The 22,479-nt window shown below is 37.1% G+C and overlaps 1 protein-coding gene across 1 annotated transcript; it reads right to left on the bottom strand.

Annotated features, from left to right (window-relative positions):
• Positions 1-370: 370 nt before the first annotated feature.
• Positions 371-12,789, bottom strand: LOC149945468 (nose resistant to fluoxetine protein 6-like). The gene is made up of 14 exons (XM_090176570.1): positions 12,765-12,789; positions 10,337-10,581; positions 9,512-9,626; positions 9,363-9,450; positions 4,152-4,246; positions 3,901-4,077; positions 3,360-3,453; positions 3,202-3,291; positions 2,308-2,445; positions 1,667-1,789; positions 1,485-1,605; positions 875-1,061; positions 676-818; positions 371-607 (listed from the first exon to the last, which is right to left on the bottom strand). Exons 1-14 carry the CDS (start codon positions 12,787-12,789, stop codon positions 371-373), a joined length of 1,878 nt encoding a protein of 625 aa, XP_090032696.1.
• Positions 12,790-22,479: the final 9,690 nt, after the last annotated feature.

The raw sequence follows: 22,479 nt of genomic DNA, 5'->3' as shown, positions 1-22,479 counted from the left end.
TAATTTTTATATAAATTAATTTCAATAAGTTGTGTTTAGATATTTTAGAATAATTCTTTCGTATACTAATTATATAATTTTTTATTTCAATTGTGTTCAACGAAAAACAACTTTTGTACACACGGCGACAACCAAATTTCCTATCAACAAAACATTCTCTGGTTAAAATTTTATTTATTCCACATAAAAGGAGACCCAGTTTGGAAATAATTCGAAATTTCAGTCATAGCGTGATGGCTCCATTAACAAAAGCTTTATTTAATATTCCACCTATTACATGTAAATTTAATCTATTTGTAATATTTAACGTGTTCGTTTTGTAGGTTGTTTTGATGGCCAATCCCAATATTAATAATCAAGAAATTATAGTCTACAAGTGTATTTTGAAGGCACCATTTACAACCGCCTCTCGCTCACTAATAGAATTCTTCCTCATGTAAATGTCTTCGCTTTGGTCTTCCTTGACCTTCTTGGACTTGTTCTTGGTGCGACTTGAAAACCAAGAGAGAAATACGCGTTCAAGCTCGATGCAAGGTGCCTCATAGAACAGTCTCAAGAACACAGCCAAGATGTGGCTCGTGACCAACGTTCCGAAATAATTGTATATCTTTGAAATATAAAAGGTTCGGTTGAAGGTAAAGGGTACTATTGTGCCAATTTCAAAAATCCTCTTACCAATGCGCTGTTCGAGAAATCTTGGTTTCCCAGTCTGGAGGCGTGGAAGACCTGGTAAACGGGTACGTGGACCAAGTACAGACCGTAGGATATTTTGACAAGAGGCTGGAAGCCGGGCCACGATAATATGCTGTTGATATACCCTGTCAATTTAATTAGTTTCATTGGCGTGTTTCTAACAACTTATTTTATGGCTAACCTCCTTTGCCGACGTAACAGGCGTACACGACCCAAGCTAAACAAAGAGCCCAAACTGTCCGTTGAGTCGCCGAGAAAAGCACGGCTTCCAACGTTTTATATTGGACATCCACGTTCCACGGATAGACGGCGTAAACTACCGTAATTCCAACGCAAACGGACATTATCCAAGCTAGTGCGGCTTTACCCTGTACATTAAAGTAAGAATAAAATTTAAAAGAGTAAGGGTCCCGGCTATCCCGAACATTTTACAGGTTGAAGAATTATTTGATCGTTCTCTTTAGTCATCCCTTTCTGAACGAAAAATATGCGCTGCAAAATTGAAAGCAATTCAGAATCGACTCATTATACCGAAATTAAAAATATTAATACAAAAATACACGATTTTGTTTTTATAAATGTTGCCAGGACAATTCATTGAAGCGGTAGACTAGAGTTTTATTCTTTAGATAAATTTGTTAATCTGTTAATTTAGACCTTTTACAAATCTGATAATAATCTGATGTTTTCCCACAATTTTATCATTTAGATTTGTCACATGGTATGACTAAACTAAATGAAAACGTTTCCCCGTTGTCGCTACAATCTTGGATTATAGCTTCTTTACGTACTCGTGTTACATAGGTATTTTTGTGCCTTGCCAGGTACGTTCCCAGGAATAAACCGATGCTGTACACTCCCAGGTGAACGTGAGGTAGAGCGTACACGTTGCGGAAAAATTCTATAATAAATCTGTGTTGGACATAAAATAATGTAACACACTATCATTTAATTTTAACCTTAATGACTCTACCTTTCATCCACAGCGTTGACTAGGGTAGCTGGAGGATAGTCCATTAAATAAGTGACCAGTCCAGTGGAAACAGCTGATGTGGACGTGCAAATTCCAAGGAACACCTTCCCATAGAGTGGATTTCTGTAAATATTACGTTTCTTTAGATTCCTTAATATAAATCGTCTCGTAGTCACGTTTTCACAAAGACCCATGCACGTGAAATTTCTTAAATTAATGTTTTGCATTTTAATTTGACAATTCTGGCCACTAGGCTCTCGTGTCTTGATTCTACAATAATAATAAGCAAGGCTAGGCTAATACCCAAGGCACCACTTTAGGCCCAAGTCCTCTAGTGACTTTTAATGCCTTAAACTGGTGGCCGGTTACAATTCTGGCCACAAGGCTCTCTGGTACCTGGATCCTGTTGATTAGCGTCAATTCTCAGAATTTTAGGAAAATAAAGGTTAGGACACATATTGCATTAATATAAATGATTGTAATATAAGTTGTTGTCTCAAAAAAGTAAAGACTAGGGTTTCGTACCCTTATTAGATTCAGATTAGAGCCATCTTCAGTATATCAGACGGAAAGAAACAAGACATGGCGTCGGGAGGCGTGCTTAGGCCTTTATAATAACGAAGATAACGATCGTACTGTACTTGAATAGAAGGTAGTAATAGACGATACTAAGTGGAAATAGTTGCATGTCAACGGAAACGTACCACAAGTGTTGCAGGCACTGCAAAAGGAACCACAAAACTAAGTTCATTATAGTTTGTATCATATGTTGCATTATCCTTTAAGAATGGCATTTCCTATTATTAAGTGCTTCTTTTATTTTTATTCAACACTGAGCCTCTCCAACTTGCGCTTGCAAACGAACTGAGTATTATATTATCGTCTTGGGTAGTAGTATATTTGGCCTTCAGCATATTTAGACAACAGGGGGCTTTGTGCTGAACTAAACCGCAATAAGGATATCTTCGGTTTCCATTTCCATAAAAATTAATTGAGGTTAACAGTAATAGTTAGTGTAGGGAGCTGTTGGCTCGCATGGCTCGCAGGGCTTGTTACCACCCTCCTACGCATTGTAACCCGGCCACCTGATTTAAAGGGTTTAAAAAACGCTTGATGACTTAGGCCTATGGTGGTGCCTTGGGTATTAGCCTAGCTGATATGCAACTTTGAAAATCTGCTCAGTGTTTTTTTTTGTTAATTGCAATACTTATTCTACTTATCTTTGCATTTTAGACCCCAACAATATTTTAAAATATTAAAATGTTGAAATTTAAAAATGATAATTATAAGACAATGATTAAATAACGTATTCTAATGTTTAAAATATGTGTAAATATAATTCGATTATATAGTTGGTAAAAATATTATTTATATTAAACATATTAACATCAAAACAATTTATTTTTTTTAGTCAACAGAAATGTTTAGTAGACGAAGTCAGAAAAATAAGTAGGTCATCTCTCCACTAGATTTCATAGCTACGTTTGTTTGATTTCCGTTGCCGCGAATTTAGAATGATTAAATGTTTTTTGAACCTCCAAATCCTGCGCAAGAAGTTGATGATTGGAGTGTAAGATCGATTTTTGTCGAAATGCATGACGACATTGTACGAAAGTAAGACTCCGCTGTGCGTATTAGAATGATGTTAGTCCAGTGTTTAGAGCGTCTTTGCGGGTATTAACTTGAGACTTACGTGATTAAGAGGAAAGATTCGACGGACACGAAACCACCCGTGATGGCCGTAAAGAAAAAGTCTTCCTTCATCGCTTTAAAATTGAGCGGTTCTCCTGAACGTTAAAAATCATTTTCATATACGCTCAAGCAGGAAATTATATATTTATTCACTTGGAATGTCCACAAGTTTGTAAAAATGGGTGTGGTTAAAACCACGTCATATTTTTATAATAATTGGCTGTCCGTCATCGCTAATGGAAGACAATTACTTGGAAAATAGAATTACCAAAAATCTCTGAAGTTCTTGGTTAATTTATAATGTTTTTTACTCAGATTGTTTAAAAAGAGCACAGCAGGAAATGTAAGCTAGGTATTCGAGAGACAAGGCTTAATCTCGAATCGACGCAGATTTTAGCCAATCACATCATAAGCGAAGATCTCGGCTATAAACCACGCCCGTTTCTATGGAAATCTTCAGGGCCTTAGACATTCCCATTGTATAAATATATAATTTCCTTGTTCAAGGGGTAACAATCGTGTTTCGGTCCTAATAATCCTACTTGATAAATTTCTGTTTAAGATGAAATAACCGTGAATCAGCATCACCCAGGTGGCCGACAGGTATCGGATCCCATTCAAAGCATCCAAGGAACGTTTGGCGGATGGTTTAGTACCAAGGAATTTTCTAAAATTTTCAACTATCGAAAATGATTGCGTAATTCGTTGAGTGTAGCTTACTGCGAATATAAATGATGAAATATGAGAATTTAGAAACTGGGCCCGAGTTTTGGGAATCGAGCGATCAACTTACTGTCCTTTTCCTTATCCACCCCGAGACTGTGTTGATGAACTTCGGATATCATGGTTGCCACCAGACATATCATTATAAAACTTAAAAGCAATGCCCTAAATGAAAAAGTTTAAATTTATATTTTAAATATTTCTACTATGTAATAATACTAGAAGTTAAGTAACTGAAGTTATTGAAATGGTCCGGAAAATGGCAGGCTACACTTTTAAAAATAAAGGCGTTATAAAGGTGTTTAAGGGTGTTATAATGGTTTGAAAGGGGTTTGAAAATGGTGTATAGTCTCTTGTTAAGGACTGAAAAAAGTCTCCAAAGGGTGTTATAAAGGAGTGAGATAGGTTTAAACACCATTATTACACCTTTTGTAGGAGTTACAATACACCCTTAAGGGCAAAAGTAAGGTGTTAAAAGAGCATATAATAAAGATGTTTTATCTTATAAAAAGCTGTTTTGGGACACCTTTAAAAGCGCCCTTGTAAAGGATTACCTCTACACCCTATACTACGAAAATTAAAACATAAATGGTATTAAAAGCACCTTTTAGGAAGGTGTAGTCACTCTTTTTATACTGTTAAAAACACCCTTTTGAAGATCGAAGTGACGCCCATAAATGATTAAATTAAACCGTTTATGTTCTAATTAACACCTTTTAAGATCTGAATTAACACCTCTCGATATCCAACTTAACACCGATTTGTCAAAGTGTTAATACGCCTTTTTAAGAGTTAAATAGCATCTTTAAAGGTGTTAATAGGCCCTTTTGTTAGAGTTAAATAACACCTTTGAAAGTGTTAATACGCCCATTTTAAGAGTTAAATAGCATCTTTAAAGGTGTTAATAGGCCCTTTTGTTAGAGTTAAATAACACCTTTGAAAGTGTTAATACGCCCATTTTAAGAGTTAAATAGCATCGTTAAAGGTGTTAATAGGCCCTTTTGTTAGAGTTAAATAACACCTTTGAAAGTGTTAATACGCCCTTTTTAAGAGTTAAATAGCATCTTTAAAGTTGTTAATAGGCCCTTTTGTTAGAGTTAAATAACACCTTTGAAAGTGTTAATACGCCCTTTTTAAGAGTTAAATAGCATAGTTAAAGGTGTTAATAGGCCCTTTTGTTAGAGTTAAATAACACCTTTGAAAGTGTTAATATGCCCTTTTTAAGAGTTAAATAGCATCTTTAACGGTGTTAATATGCCCTTTAGTTAGAGTTAAATAACACCTTTGAAAGTGTTAATACGCCCTTTTTAAGAGTTAAATAGCATCTTTAATGGTGTTAATAAGCCCTTTTGTTAGAGTTAAATAACACCTTTGAAAGTGTTAATACGCCCTTTTTAAGAGTTAAATAGCATCTTTAAAGGTGTTAATAGGCCCTTTTGTTAGAGTTAAATAGCATCTTTAAAGGTGTTAATAGGCCCTTTTGTTAGAGTTAAATAACACCTTTGAAAGTGTTAATACGCCCATTTTAAGAGTTAAATAGCATCTTTAAAGGTGTTAATAGGCCCTTTTATTAGAGTTAAATAACACCTTTGAAAGTGTTAATACGCCCTTTTTAAGAGTTAAATAGCATCTTTAACGGTGGTAATAGGCCCTTTAGTTAGAGTTAAATAACACCTTTAAAAGTGTTAATACGCCTTTTCAAGAGTTAAATAGCATCTTTAACGGTGTTAATAGGCCCTTTTGTTAGAGTTAAATAACACCTTTGAAAGTGTGAATACGCCCTTTTTAAGAGTTAAATAGCATCTTTAACGGTGTTAATAGGCCCTTTAGTTAGAGTTAAATAACACCTTTAAAAGTGTTAATATGCCCTTTTTAAGAGTTAAATAGCATCTTTAACGGTGTTAATATGCCCTTTAGTTAGAGTTAAATAACACCTTTGAAAGTGTTAATACGCCCTTTTTAAGAGTTAAATAGCATCTTTAATGGTGTTAATAAGCCCTTTTGTTAGAGTTAAATAACACCTTTGAAAGTGTTAATACGCCCTTTTTAAGAGTTAAATAGCATCTTTAAAGGTGTTAATAGGCCCTTTTGTTAGAGTTAAATAGCATCTTTAAAGGTGTTAATAGGCCCTTTTGTTAGAGTTAAATAACACCTTTGAAAGTGTTAATACGCCCATTTTAAGAGTTAAATAGCATCTTTAAAGGTGTTAATAGGCCCTTTTATTAGAGTTAAATAACACCTTTGAAAGTGTTAATACGCCCTTTTTAAGAGTTAAATAGCATCTTTAACGGTGGTAATAGGCCCTTTAGTTAGAGTTAAATAACACCTTTAAAAGTGTTAATACGCCTTTTCAAGAGTTAAATAGCATCTTTAACGGTGTTAATAGGCCCTTTTGTTAGAGTTAAATAACACCTTTGAAAGTGTTAAACGCCCATTTTAAGAGTTAAATAGCATCTTTAAAGGTGTTACTAGGCCCTTTTATTAGAGTTAAATAACACCTTTGAAAGTGTGAATACGCCCTTTTTAAGAGTTAAATAGCATCTTTAACGGTGTTAATAGGCCCTTTAGTTAGAGTTAAATAACACCTTTAAAAGTGTTAATACGCCTTTTCAAGAGTTAAATAGCATCTTTAACGGTGTTAATAGGCCCTTTTGTTAGAGTTAAATAACACCTTTGAAAGTGTTAATACGCCCTTTTTAAGAGTTAAATAGCATCTTTAAAGGTGTTAATAGGCCCTTTTGTTAGAGTTAAATAACACCTTTGAAAGTGTTAATACGCCCTTTTTAAGAGTTTAATAGCATCTTTAAAGGTGTTAATAGGCCCTTTTGTTAGAGTTAAATAACACCTTTGAAAGTGTTAATACGCCCTTTTTAAGAGTTTAATAGCATCTTTAAAGGTGTTAATAGGCCCTTTTGTTAGAGTTAAATAACACCTTTGTAAGTGTTAATACGCCCTTTTTAAGAGTTAAATATAACCTTTTAAGGTGTTAATAGGTCCTTTTGTTAGAGTTAAATAACACCAGTGAAAGTGTTAATACGTCCATTTTAAGAGGTAAATAGCATCTTTGAAGGTGTTAATAGGCCCTTTTGTTAGAGTTAAATAACACCTTTAAAAGTGTTAATATGCCCTTTTTAAGAGTCAAATAGCATCTTTAACGGTGTTAATAGGCCCTTTTGTTAGAGTTAAATAACACCTTTGAAAGTGTTAATACGCCCTTTTTAAGAGTTAAATACCATCTTTAAAGGTGTTAATAGGCCCTTTTGTTAGAGTTAAATAACACCTTTGAAAGTGTTAATACGCCCATTTTAAGAGTTAAATAGCATCTTTAAAGGTGTTAATAGGCCCTTTTATTAGAGTTAAATAACACCTTTGAAAGTGTTAATACGCCCTTTTTAAGAGTTAAATAGCATCTTTAACGGTGTTAATAGGCCCTTTAGTTAGAGTTAAATAACACCTTTAAAAGTGTTAATACGCCTTTTCAAGAGTTAAATAGCATCTTTAACGGTGTTAATAGGCCCTTTTGTTAGAGTTAAATAACACCTTTGAAAGTGTTAATACGCCCTTTTTAAGAGTTAAATAGCATCTTTAAAGGTGTTAATAGGCCCTTTTGTTAGAGTTAAATAACACCTTTGAAAGTGTTAATACGCCCTTTTTAAGAGTTTAATAGCATCTTTAAAGGTGTTAATAGGCCCTTTTGTTAGAGTTAAATTACACCTTTGAAAGTGTTAATACGCCCTTTTTAAGAGTTTAATAGCATCTTTAAAGGTGTTAATAGGCCCTTTTGTTAGAGTTAAATAACACCTTTGTAAGTGTTAATACGCCCTTTTTAAGAGTTAAATATAACCTTTTAAGGTGTTAATCATGATTAAATGGAGGAAATCATGATTAAGTGGAGGAAATCATGAATAAGTGGAAGAAATCACAATTAAGGGGAGGAAATCATGATTAAGTGGAGGAAATCATGATTAAATGGAGGAAATCATGATTAAGTGGAGGAAATCATGAATAAGTGGAAGAAATCACGATGAAGGGGAGGAAAACATGATTAAGTGGAGGAAATCATGATTAAATGGAGGAAATCATGATTAAGTGGATGAAATCGTGATTAAATGGAGGAAATCATGATTAAGTGGAGGAAATCGTGATTAAATGGAGTAAATCGTGATTAAGTGGAGAAATCATGATTAAGTGGAGGAAATCATGACTAAGTGGAGGAAATCATGATTAAGTGGAGGAAATCATGATTTAGTGGAGGAAATCATGATTAAGTGGAGGAAATCATTATTAAAAAGATTACAACATGACTATTGGAGGAAACCATGATGAATGAGATGAAATCATCGCTAATTTCATGAAATCATTCTTAAATTATCATTAATTGGATGAAATTATGATAAATTGTAGGAAAACAATACTATTTATATGAAATCATTTTTAGTAGGAGGATAAATTGGTAGAAATCATGATTAAGTGGCCCTATTTAATAGTCAATGTAATAAATCACTAAAATTATCACTCATTGGATGAAATCATCACTAATTGGATGAAATCATCACTAATTGGATGAAATCATCACTAATTGGATGCAATCATCACTAATTGGATGAAACCATCACTTATTGGATGAAATCATCACTAATTGGATGAAACCATCACTTATTGGATGAAATCATCACTAATTGGATGAAATCATCACTAATTGGATGGAATCATCACTAATTGGATGAAACCATCACTAAGTGGATGAAATCATCACTAATTGGATGAAACCATCACTTATTGGATGAAATCCTCACTAATTGGATGAAATCATCACTAATTGGATGAAATCATCACTAATTGGATGAAATCATCACTAATTGGATGAAATCATCACTAATTGGATGGAATCATAACTGATTGGATGAAATCATCACTAATTTTATGAAATCATAACTAATTGGATGAAATCATCACTAATTGGATGAAATCATCACTAATTGGATGAAACCATCACTAATTGGATGAAACCATCACTAATTGGATGAAATCATCACTAATTGGATGAAACCATCACTTATTGGATGAGAGCATCACTAATTGGATAAAAGAATCGTTAATTACATTAAATCATCTATAATTGGACGAAATCATGATTAAACGTTTACAATCACATTTAAATGACTAAATCGTGATTAGTGTGGTTAATCCCCCTCGGCTCTGGTCTGAAGATCAGTCTCCATTATTAGAACTATATCGTTCAAAGAACTTAGATAATTAACTTCTGATAACAACAGCTTACAAAATGACAATCTGTAACGTGCTGATGTGGAATGGTTGCGGTACTTCGCAACTTTCAACTTCGACGTTTGCTGCGATTTGCCTTCCCGCTGCGTCAGGGAAAGGATCGTTAATTGGGAGTTAAGCTCACTGGAAGAGCCTTCAACGTACCATATTCCACAATCTGGTCCAAATCCTCTTTCTGACAAGCGGATGGAATGCACAAGCCAAACTTGATGGCGCTGTCGTACGCAGCGAATAACATCTCACCGAGATAGTTCATCAGCTAAACGGGTAGCTTATTAGTGTAAGCAAAAGTTACTGAGCACTTTTCAGTATAACACAGAAAAATATCGCTACAAGTTACGTCTACGCTCTAGAGAAAAATGATTCTGCAAAAATTGATATCAACTTGAAAATCTCGATATCTGTGCAAAAATCAGTTCAAAAGTTAATCATTTCCGAAATAACTTGAGATTCAAAATTCTATACGCAAAATTGAAAAGTCGGACTCCTCAATTTAGGTTAGTGATAGTCTGTTGGCTAATGGCAATTTTTAGAAAAAGTCCGCACACTCTACACTCATCGTTGACAAAATTACTGCTAGTTGAAAAATACGCATTAAATGCTTTTGGCTCTAAATTCGAATATAACTACCTTCAGAAAGGAAGATATTTTTACTGTAGTCAATTTTACCTCCCTTTTTATGAATTAATTTTTTTTTGAAAAAGGAAACGATTTTTTTGGTAAATTTTAGATTTTGAATGAGCTTTGCCTGATTTTTAAAATAGCCTGAGGACGGGGATTTCTCGGGCACCCTTACCTGACATTAACATATACTAATATCAAATCGTTTAGAGTTCACAATCCATAACCACGTTATGATTTATATGGTCACTTAAGAAATAACATAAATTAGGAAGTGTGAAACTTATTCGTATTATGTTACTTTTGGTGTTAGAATGCTCAGGATACGTGTAAATGTTCTTGACTTACCTCGGTTTTGAACGTAGCGTTAATCTGGAGAAATACCGATTTGAAGAAAACCATTCGGTGGGGCCTGGGTGGTAGTGGCGGGCCAACTGTGACGATGCAGAACTGACCTGTTTGAACTGGACGCTGCTGTTTCGTGAAGCGACTTCCATCGGGAATCACCACTCTCATGCACTGATGGTAAGATCCAAGTTGAGACGTAGTACCTGATAACAGCCCGGCTCCTGGTTTTCCACTCGCATCCAGTACTGTTTTGTTTGAATTATTACAATTATAATTTTATTAATATATTATATTATATTAGGGAGGGGTGGCGGAGTGGTAAGGGTGGGGAGGGGTGGCGGAGTGGTAAGGGTGGGGAGAGGTGGCGGAGTGGTAAGGGTGGGGTGGGGTGGCGGAGTGGTAAGGGTGGGGAGAGGTGGCGGAGTGGTAAGGATGGGGTGGCGGAGTGGTAAGGGTGGGTTAGGGTGGGGTGGGGTGGGGTGGGGTGGGGTGGGGTGGCGGAGTGGTAAGGGTGGGTTAGGGTGGGGTGGGGTGGGGTGGGGTGGCGGAGTGGTTAGCACTATCGCCTCGCAGCAATTAAAGCCGGGTTCGATCCCAGCTTGTGGTACTGGGTGAAAACTGGGGACAACTCCTTCTGCGTTGAGTTTGAAAGTTCTTTCCCTACTGGTTTAAGGGGTTTTCCCCCGAACTCTTCGGTTTCCCCTTCCATAAAAACTTGTTGAGGTTAACGGTAATAGTTAGTGTAGGGATATGTTGGCTCGCGTGTCATGCAGGGCTTGCCACTACCCTCCTACGCATTGAAACCGGGCCATCTAAATTAAAGGCTCCAAAAGTCGCTTAATGACTTAGGCCTAAGGTGGTGCCTTGAGTATTAGCCTTGCTGATTATTATTATTATTATTATTTTTGTATTATATTACTAGCCAAGAAGCCCGCCTAAGCTAGTTGTGTGTTTCGAGGCACTCCACCCCAGTACGCCCCCCAAACCCCTTTTTCCCATGTGATAATTACCGTGGTACCCTCTCCCCCTTTCCTCCATGCGATAATTTCCGTAGTACTCCCCTCCGCCTTTACAATGCGAGAATTTCCGTGGTACCCTTTTTCCCCGCAAAAATAACTCAAACTCGCAGTCGTACCAAACCCCCCTGTACCCCTTTAAACCCCCTGTATGCAATGGCTGATGCATAAAGGCCGCCGAGAGAGCCACGGGACTTTCAAATCGGAAATAAATAAATAAAATAATTAATATTATTGTTCATTTAATTTATGTTAAATTTATGTTTGCATAGTAGGGCTAATGGCAGAATTGAGTTCTACGAATCTTCTTATGGGTTTCCAATACCCAAACGTTTCACCAGTCATATATTTTTCATATAGAAATTGAAATTAAGAGTTAATTTCAGTATTTAATACTTTTAATGGGAAAATCTCTTGCGTGATGTAATTTAAGATTTTATTGACCAAAGATTTACTAATAAGTAAGAATATTTCTTTAATTTGTTTTTTATATTTGCTTACATTAATTAAATCATTTTAATTGACCAAAAAGTTTTAAATTTTAAAGGTGCTGTACGAGTAAGCCCAGGAAACGGATATTGAAGAGATCATTAAAGAATGGTTGAAACAAGCGACCAATAGAATGAAAAGCTCGAGCAAGGGCAAAGGTAAAAAACAAAACAAAACCCTAAACGCTGAACAACAAGTAGAAAATAACAAGGAAAACAACATGAACAATGGGGATTGGGATCTTGTTTAAATTTTGAATTTCATTTGACAAATCGCCTGTAAAGTTTATTTGGATAAGTTTTAATCAAAAGGAAAACTGATTCGTCATTAATTGTACCACTATCCCACTACAATTATTTTTTTATTATATGATTTTTCGTTATGAATTTGGTTGTTTGAACCTGTTTCTTAAACAGTAGAAAAATTATTAATAAGGCCTAACTGTATCGTTTATTTTCGATGTCAAATAATTACCGCAAAATATTTGTCAGCAACTATTAGACAAGTGTTTGATTGGTGTTATGCAAGTGTTTCTTTTACGTGTTAAGGAAGTGTACGTATGGTGTTGGGGAAGTGTAAGTATGGTGTTGAGGAAGTGTAAGTAGGGTGTTGAGGAAGTGTAAGAAGGGTGTTGAGGAAGTGTATAATAGGTGTTTAGGTGGTATTAATTAAGGATAAGGTTGGTGTTCGAAGGGTGTTATTCTAGTGTTAACGAGTGTAACATTGGTGGTTAAAGGATGTTAAGATAGTGTAAAGTCAGTATTTGAAAGGTGTTGAATTGGTGTTTTTACTCGTTTAACTCACGTGGATAATAAATGCGTACACATGTAATTTAGGCGGACATGATAAATCGTGGACACACGTGGATGTAACACGTGAAATAAATTATTTCAAAACTCGTGAAAAACACGTGATTTTGTTACCTGGGTAGCCTTTATATTTGATCATGACATTGGTTTTAAACAAATCTACATATAAATTACTCCTAGTATGTCAAATATTTTGATTTGCACCTAATGTTACTGAATATTTGATTTATCATTTTAAAAGCACCTACTACTTTCGAAATAAACCTTTTTAAAGGTTAACTTACACTGTGTTCATTCTAGAAATGGCTCCCAGTGAAAACGAGACCTTAGTCACTGAAACGTATGTGAAAGATCGTTAAAGTTATTAGGGATGCAACGGATAACCGGAACCGGAACCGAGAAGAACCGAGAATTCTAGGAACCGGAACCGATAATATAAAAATTTGATAACCGTATCCGGAACCGGACCCAATATTTGTAAAAAAATGATAACCGAAACCGGAACCGGAACCGAGTTTTTCATTGTGTTAAACGGTTTTTAAACGGTTCTATAACTTTATTTACCAACATTTAGCGCATGTTGAAATTCAGTAACTATACTTACTAATTTACTATTAGTTTTCATATAAGCTCATTTTATCCTATCTCAGATAACTCTATGTGGGTTTCTACGGAACTGTCAACTGACACAGCCTTACGTATTCTCAATTGAAAATGGGCTCGTCCTCCAAATGTTTACTTTCAAAACTGTTATCATCCGGAAATCCGCGATAGTTTTAGTTTTATTTTCTTCAGTCGGAAAACTCGACACAATTTCACAAATGTAGCAAAGGCCACAAAAATATTTGTCGTCTACTGCTACTAGTGTACCTTCCCAGCAAATATTTAGTGGGGCAATGGGAAAGCGTAATTTTCGATCCCCTTCGCAACCGACTTAGAGGAGAAACGGCAGAAAAGCCAGTGGCCTAAATAACGCCCCGGCAGACTCCGCAATGCGGGAGGGGGCCTTCCATCGAAGGGCCCCCAAATTCAAATTTCCTATGGGGCTGTGTACAGTCCAACCGCGCGAGGCCTCGTCTTGTTTTTTCTCTTGCCAGCTCAAGTTAATGTTTTACTTGCTTCAAATATTTCTTTATATTTCAACAGGCGCGCCCAAAACCACAAAAACCGTCGCATAAATATCCAAACAACGTACATAATGAAAGTAACATATTGAAGTTTGAAAAGTACCGAGACACGTGTTTTATAGCAGATCGTTAAACCTTGTAAATTAATAACTAAGTTGTTTTTCTTTCTTTTTTTAAGGTAAGGCTAATTCGTTTGCATAGTATAATCGCTGGCCTGGGTAGTTTTGTCTAGAAAATCTAAATATTCAGCTTATGTATTTGCTTACATTTCACAAATGACAATGCTAATTGAACGAAATAATATGGACTCCATTTAGAACGATATACTCAACTAAAATCAAAACGAACCATAGAAATCCCGTCTTTATATTTTTTAATATAACTTATTAATTTTTAATATAACTTATTATTATTTAGTTTAACTTATTATTATTTAATTTAACTTATTATTTTTCAATTGAATTTAATTTAATTACCCAAGTAATCAAAACCTTTAAATTTCGGCCAACCATGTTTAAAACTTATAAAATAGAGAAATTAAATTAATAAAATTAAATTTATATCCACTTTCGCCCAAACACGTACCAAATTCTGAACAAGTAGCAACTTAAAACAAGTACAAATTAAAACATTTTTCATCGCAATAAACAACAATACGTTAATAAATTGATGTAGATTCCCAATTCTTAATATTGACGTGTCTTTTATAATAGACAAAAAGCTACCTGTAGGCTTCGAACTGGGTCATCTGCCTTAATATCCGTCAAGAAGAAATAGCAGACAAATTTTGAATTTCTAGGTTTTTCGGTTGAACTTTCAGCTGTTGCGCAGAGATAATTTTAACCAGCAGACGGCTTTCATATATTGTATTTAAAACTCTGTCGGTAGGCGGCGATACTGATGACCAAAATTTAAACAACGCACGAAGCCTATACAATTAGGAATAAATAAAAATTAGACCCACCCTACGCGTTAAAACTAATCTTTAAAACATGAAAACGACCTCTATTGCGTAGTGAAAAGAAAATATTTATTTATTAATACGCGTATTCATAAATAAATAATGGTCGTTTATTATGTATTAAAGATCACTACAATTATCACAATATTTTCTAAATCTGGGTGTCACTTCTTTAATTCATTGACGGATCTGGGTGTCACGTCTTTAATTCATTGACGGATCTGGGTGTCACATTTTTAATTCATTGACGGATCTGGGTGTCACGTCTTTAATTCATTGACGGATCTGGGTGTCACGTATTTAATTCAATGACGGATCTGGGTGTCACGTCTTTAATTCATTGACGGATCTGGGTGTCACTTCTTTAATTAATTGACGGATCTGGGTGTCACTTCTTTAATTCATTGACGGATCTGGGTGTTACGTCTTTTATTCATTGACGGATCTGGGTGTCACGTCTTTAATTCTTGAACGTATCTAGGTGTCACGTCTTTAATTCATTGACGGATCTAGGTGTCACGTCTTTACTTCATTGACGGATCTGGGTGTCACTTCTTTAATTCATTGACCGATCTGGGTGTCACGTCTTTTATTCATTGACGGATCTGGGTGTCTTTTCCTTAATTCATTGACTGATCTGGGTGTCACGTCTTTAATTCATTGACGGATCTGGGTGTCACGTCTTTAATTCATTGATGGATCTGGGTGTCACGTCTTTAATTCTTGAACGGATCTGGGTGTCACATTTATAATTCATTGACGGATCTGGGTGTCACGTCTTTAATTCATTGACGGATCTGAGTGTCACGTATTTAATTCATTGACGGATCTGGGTGTCACGTCTTTAATTCATTGACGGATCTGGGTGTCACGTCTTTAATTCATTGACGGATCTGGGTGTCACTTCTTTAATTAATTGACGGATCTGGGTGTCACTTCTTTAATTCATTGACGGATCTGGGTGTTACGTCTTTTATTCATTGACGGATCTGGGTGTCACGTCTTTAATTCTTGAACGTATCTAGGTGTCACGTCTTTAATTCATTGACGGATCTAGGTGTCACGTCTTTACTTCATTGACGGATCTGGGTGTCACTTCTTTAATTCATTGACGGATCTGGGTGTCACGTCTTTTATTCATTGACGGATCTGGGTAACTTTTCCTTAATTCATTGACTGATCTGGGTGTCACGTCTTTAATTCATTGACGGATCTGGGTGTCACGTCTTTAATTCATTGACGGATCTGGGTGTCACTTCTTTAATTAATTGACGGATCTGGGTTACACTTCTTTAATTCATTGACGGATCTGGGTGTTACGTCTTTTATTCATTGACGGATCTGGGTGTCACGTCTTTTATTCTTGAACGTATCTAGGTGTCACGTCTTTAATTCATTGACGGATCTAGGTGTCACGTCTTTAATTCATTGACCGATCTGGGTGTCACGTCTTTTATTCATTGACGGATCTGGGTGTCTTTTCCTTAATTCATTGACTGATCTGGGTGTCACGTCTTTAATTCATTGACGGATCTGGGTGTCACGTCTTTAATTCATTGACGGATCTGGGTGTCACGTCTTTAATTCTTGAACGGATCTGGGTGTCACATTTATAATTCATTGACGGATCTGGGTGTCACGTCTTTAATTCATTGACGGATCTGGGTGTCACGTATTTAATTCATTGACGGATCTGGGTGTCACGTCTTTAATTCATTGACGGATCTGGGTGTCACTTCTTTAATTAATTGACGGATCTGGGTGTCACTTCTTTAATTCATTGACGGATCTGGGTGTTACGTCTTTTATTCATTGACGGATCTGGGTGTCAGGTCTTTAATTCTTGAACGTATCTAGGTGTCACGTCTTTAATTCATTGACGGATCTAGGTGTCACGTCTTTACTTCATTGACGGATCTGGGTGTCACTTCTTTAATTCATTGACGGATCTGGGTGTCACGTCTTTTATTCATTGACGGATCTGGGTAACTTTTCCTTAATTCATTGACTGATCTGGGTGTCACGTCTTTAATTCATTGACGGATCTGGGTGTCACGTCTTTAATTCATTGACGGATCTGGGTGTCACGACTTTAATTAATTGACGTTTCTGGGTGTCACGTCTTTAATTCTTGAACGGATCTAGGTGTCACGTCTTTAATTCATTGACGGATCTGGGTGTCACGTCTTTAATTCATTGATGGATCTGGGTGTCACATTTTTAATTCATTGACGGATCTGGGTGTCACGTCTTTAATTCATTGACGGATCTGGGTGTCACTTCTTCAATTATTTGACGGATCTGGGTGTCACTTCTTTAGTTCATTGACGGATCTGGGTGTCACGTCTTTAATTCATTGACGGATCTGGGTGTCACGTATTTAATTCATTGACGGATCTAGGTGTCACGTCTTTTATTCATTGACGGATCTGGGTGTCTTTTCCTTAATTCATTGACTGATCTGGGTGTCACGTCTTTAATTCATTGACGGATCTGGGTGTCACGTCTTTAATTCATTGACGGATCTGGGTGTCACGTCTTTAATTCTTGAACGGATCTGGGTGTCACGACTTTAATTAATTGACGTTTCTGGGTGTCACGTCTTTTATTCATTGACGGATCTGGGTGTCAAGTCTTTAAATCTTGGATGGATCTGGGTGTTACGTTTTTAATTCATTGACGGATTTGGGTGTCACGTCTTTAATTCTTGAACGGATCTAGGTGTCACTTCTTTAATTAATTGACGGATCTGGGTGTCACTTCTTTAATTCATTGACGGATCTGGGTGTCACTTCTTTAATTCATTGACGGATCTGGGTGTCACGTCTTTAATTCATTGACGGATCTGGGTGTCACGTCTTTATTTCCTTGACGGATCTGGGTGTCACGTCTTTAATTCTTGAACGGATCTAGGTGTCACGTCTTTAATTCATTGACGGATCTGGGTGTCACTTCTTTAATTAATTGACGGATCTGGGTGTCACTTCTTAAATTCATTGAGGGATCTGGGTGTCACGTCTTTAATTCATTGACGGATCTGAGTGTCACGTCTTTAATTCTTGGATGGATCTGGGAGTCACGTCTTTAATTCATTGACGGATCTGGGTGTCTTTTCTTTAATTCATTGATGGATCTGGGTGTCACGTCTTTAATTTATTGACGGATCTGGGTGTCACGTCTTTAATTCATTGACGGATCTGGGTGTCACGTCTTTAATTCATTGACGGATCTGGGTGTCACGTCTTTAATTCATTGACGGATCTGGGTGTCTTTTCTTTAATTCATTGACGGATCTGGGTGTCACGTCTTTAATTTATTGACGGATCTGGGTGTCACGTTTTTAATTCATTGACGGATCTGGGAGTCACGTCTTTAATTCATTGACGGATCTGGGTGTCACGTCTTTTATTCTTGAACGAATCTGGGTGTCACGTCTTTAATTCATTGACGGATCTGGGTGTCACGTCTTTAATTCTTGAACGGATCTAGGTGTCACGTCTTTAATTAATTGATGGATCTGGGTGTCACGTCTTTAATTCATTGACGGATCTGGGTGTCACTTCTTTAATTCATTGACGGATCTGGGTGTCACGTCTTTAATTCATTGACGGATCTGGGTGTCACTTCTTTAATTCATTGACGGATCTAGGTGTCACGTCTTTAATTCTTTGACGGATCTGGGTGTTACGTCTTTAATTCGTTGACGGATCTGGGTGTCAAGTCTTTAATTCTTGGATGGATCTGGGTGTCACGTCTTTAATACATTGACGGATCTGGGTGTCACGTCTTTAATTCTTGAACGGATCTAGGTGTCACGTCTTTAATTCATTGACGGATCTGGGTGTCACGTCTTTAATTCATTGACGGATCTGGGTGTCACTTCTTTAATTAATTGACGGATCTGGGTGTCACTTCTTTAATTCATTGACGGATCTGGGTGTTACGTCTTTTATTCATTGACGGCTCTGGGTGTCACGTCTTTAATTCTTGAATGTATCTAGGTGTCACGTGTTTAATTCATTGACGGATCTTGGTGTAACTTCTTTAATTCATTGAGGGATCTGGGTGTCACGTCTTTAATTCATTGACGGATCTGGGTGTCACGTATTTAATTCATTGACGGATCTGGGTGTCACGTCTTTATTTCATTGACGGATCTGGGTGTCACGTATTTAATTCATTGACGGATCTTGGTGTCACTTCTTTAATTCATTGACGGATCTGGGTGTTACGTCTTTTATTCATTGACGGATCTGGGTGTTACGTCTTTAATTCTTGAACGTATCTAGGTGTCACGTCTTTAATTCATTGACGGATCTGGGTGTCACGTCTTTAAATCATTGACGGATCTGGGTGTCACGTCTTTAATTCATTGACGGATCTGGGTTTCACTTCTTTCATTAATTGACGGATCTGGGTGTCACTTCTTTAATTCATTGAAGGATCTGGGTGTCACGTCTTTAATTCATTGACGGATCTGGGTGTCACGTCTTTAAATCTTGGATGGATCTGGGTGTTACGTTTTTAATTCATTGACGGATCTGGGTGTCACGTCTTTAATTCTTGAACGGATCTAGGTGTCACTTCTTTAATTAATTGACGGATCTGGGTGTCACTTCTTTAATTCATTGACGGATCTGGGTGTCACGTCTTTAATTCATTGACGGATCTGGGTGTCACGTCTTTAATTCATTGACGGATCTGGGTGTCACGTCTTTAATTCTTGAACGGATCTAGGTGTCACGTCTTTAATTCATTGACGGATCTGGGTGTCACGTCTTTAATTCATTGACGGATCTGGGTGTCACTTCTTTAATTAATTGATGGATCTGGGTGTCACTTCTTTAATTCATTGACGGATCTGGGTGTCACGTCTTTTATTCATTGATGGATCTGGGTGTCACGTCTTTAATTCTTGGATGGATCTGGGAGTCACGTCTTTAATTCATTGACGGATCTGGGTGTCACGTCTTTAATTCATTGACGGATCTGGGTGTCACGTCTTTAATTCATTGACGGATCTGGGTGTCTTTTCTTTAATTCATTGACGGATCTGGGTGTCACGTCTTTAATTCATTTACGGATCTGGGTGTCACGTTTTTAATTCATTGACGGATCTGGGTGTCACGTCTTTAATTCATTGACGGATCTGGGTGTCACGTCTTTTATTCTTGAACGAATCTGGGTGTCACGTCTTTAATTCATTGACGGATCTGGGTGTCACGTCTTTAATTCTCGAACGGATGTAGGTGTCACGTCTTTAATTAATTGACGGATCTGGGTGTCACGTCTTTAATTGATTGACGGATCTGGCTGTCACTTCTTTAATTCATTGACGGATCTGGGTGTCACGTCTTTAATTCATTGACGGATCTAGGTGTCACGTCTTTAATTAATTGATGGATCTGGGTGTCACGTCTTTAATTCATTGACGGATCTGGGTGTCACTTCTTTAATTCATTGACGGATCTGGGTGTCACGTCTTTAATTCATTGACGGATCTGGGTGTCACTTCTTTAATTCATTGACGGATCTAGGTGTCACGTCTTTAATTCTTTGACGGATCTGGGTGTTACGTCTTTAATTCGTTGACGGATCTGGGTGTCAAGTCTTTAATTCTTGGATGGATCTGGGTGTCACGTCTTTAATACATTGACGGATCTGGGTGTCACGTCTTTAATTCTTGAACGGATCTAGGTGTCACGTCTTTAATTCATTGACGGATCTGGGTGTCACGTCTTTAATTCATTGACGGATCTGGGTGTCACTTCTTTAATTAATTGACGGATCTGGGTGTCACTTCTTTAATTCATTGACGGATCTGGGTGTTACGTCTTTTATTCATTGACGGCTCTGGGTGTCACGTCTTTAATTCTTGAATGTATCTAGGTGTCACGTGTTTAATTCATTGACGGATCTTGGTGTAACTTCTTTAATTCATTGAGGGATCTGGGTGTCACGTCTTTAATTCATTGACGGATCTGGGTGTCACGTATTTAATTCATTGACGGATCTGGGTGTCACGTCTTTATTTCATTGACGGATCTGGGTGTTACGTATTTAATTCATTGACGGATCTTGGTGTCACTTCTTTAATTCATTGACGGATCTGGGTGTTACGTCTTTTATTCATTGACGGATCTGGGTGTTACGTCTTTAATTCTTGAACGTATCTAGGTGTCACGTCTTTAATTCATTGACGGATCTGGGTGTCACGTCTTTAAATCATTGACGGATCTGGGTGTCACGTCTTTAATTCATTGACGGATCTGGGTTTCACTTCTTTCATTAATTGACGGATCTGGGTGTCACTTCTTTAATTCATTGAAGGATCTGGGAGTCACGTCTTTAATTCATTGACGGATCTGGGTGTCACGTCTTTAAATCTTGGATGGATCTGGGTGTTACGTTTTTAATTCATTGACGGATCTGGGTGTCACGTCTTTAATTCTTGAACGGATCTAGGTGTCACTTCTTTAATTAATTGACGGATCTGGGTGTCACTTCTTTAATTCATTGACGGATCTGGGTGTCACGTCTTTAATTCATTGACGGATCTGGGTGTCACGTCTTTAATTCATTGACGGATCTGGGTGTCACGTCTTTAATTCTTGAACGGATCTAGGTGTCACGTCTTTAATTCATTGACGGATCTGGGTGTCACGTCTTTAACTCATTGACGGATCTGGGTGTCACTTCTTTAATTAATTGATGGATCTGGGTGTCACTTCTTTAATTCATTGACGGATCTGGGTGTCACGTCTTTTATTCATTGATGGATCTGGGTGTCACGTCTTTAATTCTTGGATGGATCTGGGAGTCACGTCTTTAATTCATTGACGGATCTGGGTGTCACGTCTTTAATTCATTGACGGATCTGGGTGTCACGTCTTTAATTCATTGACGGATCTGGGTGTCTTTTCTTTAATTCATTGACGGATCTGGGTGTCACGTCTTTAATTCATTTACGGATCTGGGTGTCACGTTTTTAATTCATTGACGGATCTGGGTGTCACGTCTTTAATTCATTGACGGATCTGGGTGTCACGTCTTTTATTCTTGAACGAATCTGGGTGTCACGTCTTTAATTCATTGACGGATCTGGGTGTCACGTCTTTAATTCTCGAACGGATGTAGGTGTCACGTCTTTAATTAATTGACGGATCTGGGTGTCACGTCTTTAATTGATTGACGGATCTGGCTGTCACTTCTTTAATTCATTGACGGATCTGGGTGTCACGTCTTTAATTCATTGACGGATCTGAGTGTCACGTCTTTAATTCATTGACGGATCTAGGTGTCACGTCTTTAATTCATTGACGGATCTGGGTGTCACGTCTTTAATTCTTGAACGGATCTAGGTGTCACGTCTTTAATTCTTTGACGGATCTGGGTGTCACGTCTCTAATTCATGGACGGATCTGGGTGTCACGTCTTTAATTCTTGAACGGATCTGGGTGTCACGACTTTAATTAATTGACGTTTCTCGGTGTCACGTCTTTAATTCTTGAACGGATCTAGGTGTCACGTCTTTAAATCATTAACGGATCTGGGTGTCACGTCTTTAATTCATTGACGGATCTGGGTGTCACTTCTTTCATTAATTGACGGATCTGGGTGTCACTTCTTTAATTCATTGAAGGATCTGGGTGTCACGTCTTTAATTCATTGACGGATCTGGGTGTCAAGTCTTTAAATCTTGGATGGATCTGGGTGTTACGTTTTTAATTCATTGACGGAT

The sequence above is a fragment of the Leiobunum rupestre genome, chromosome 5 (genome assembly GCF_980474605.1).
Source record: "Leiobunum rupestre chromosome 5, qqLeiRupe1.1.hap1, whole genome shotgun sequence".
Taxonomy (NCBI): domain Eukaryota; kingdom Metazoa; phylum Arthropoda; class Arachnida; order Opiliones; family Sclerosomatidae; genus Leiobunum; species Leiobunum rupestre.
The sequence above is the reverse complement of the archived record's forward strand: the minus strand, read 5'-3'. Positions and strand labels throughout refer to the sequence as shown.

Excerpts from the sequence above, each read along its gene's own strand:
- LOC149945468 (XM_090176570.1), bottom strand. The coding sequence starts at position 12,789 with ATGATCAAATATAAAGGCTACCCAG. Across the intron at positions 3,292-3,359 it reads GAATCTTTCCTCTTAATCAC|CGGAGTCTTACTTTCGTACA; the intron begins GTAAGTCTCAAG and ends TAATACGCACAG. Across the intron at positions 1,606-1,666 it reads GTCAACGCTGTGGATGAAAG|ATTTATTATAGAATTTTTCC; the intron begins GTAGAGTCATTA and ends TGTCCAACACAG.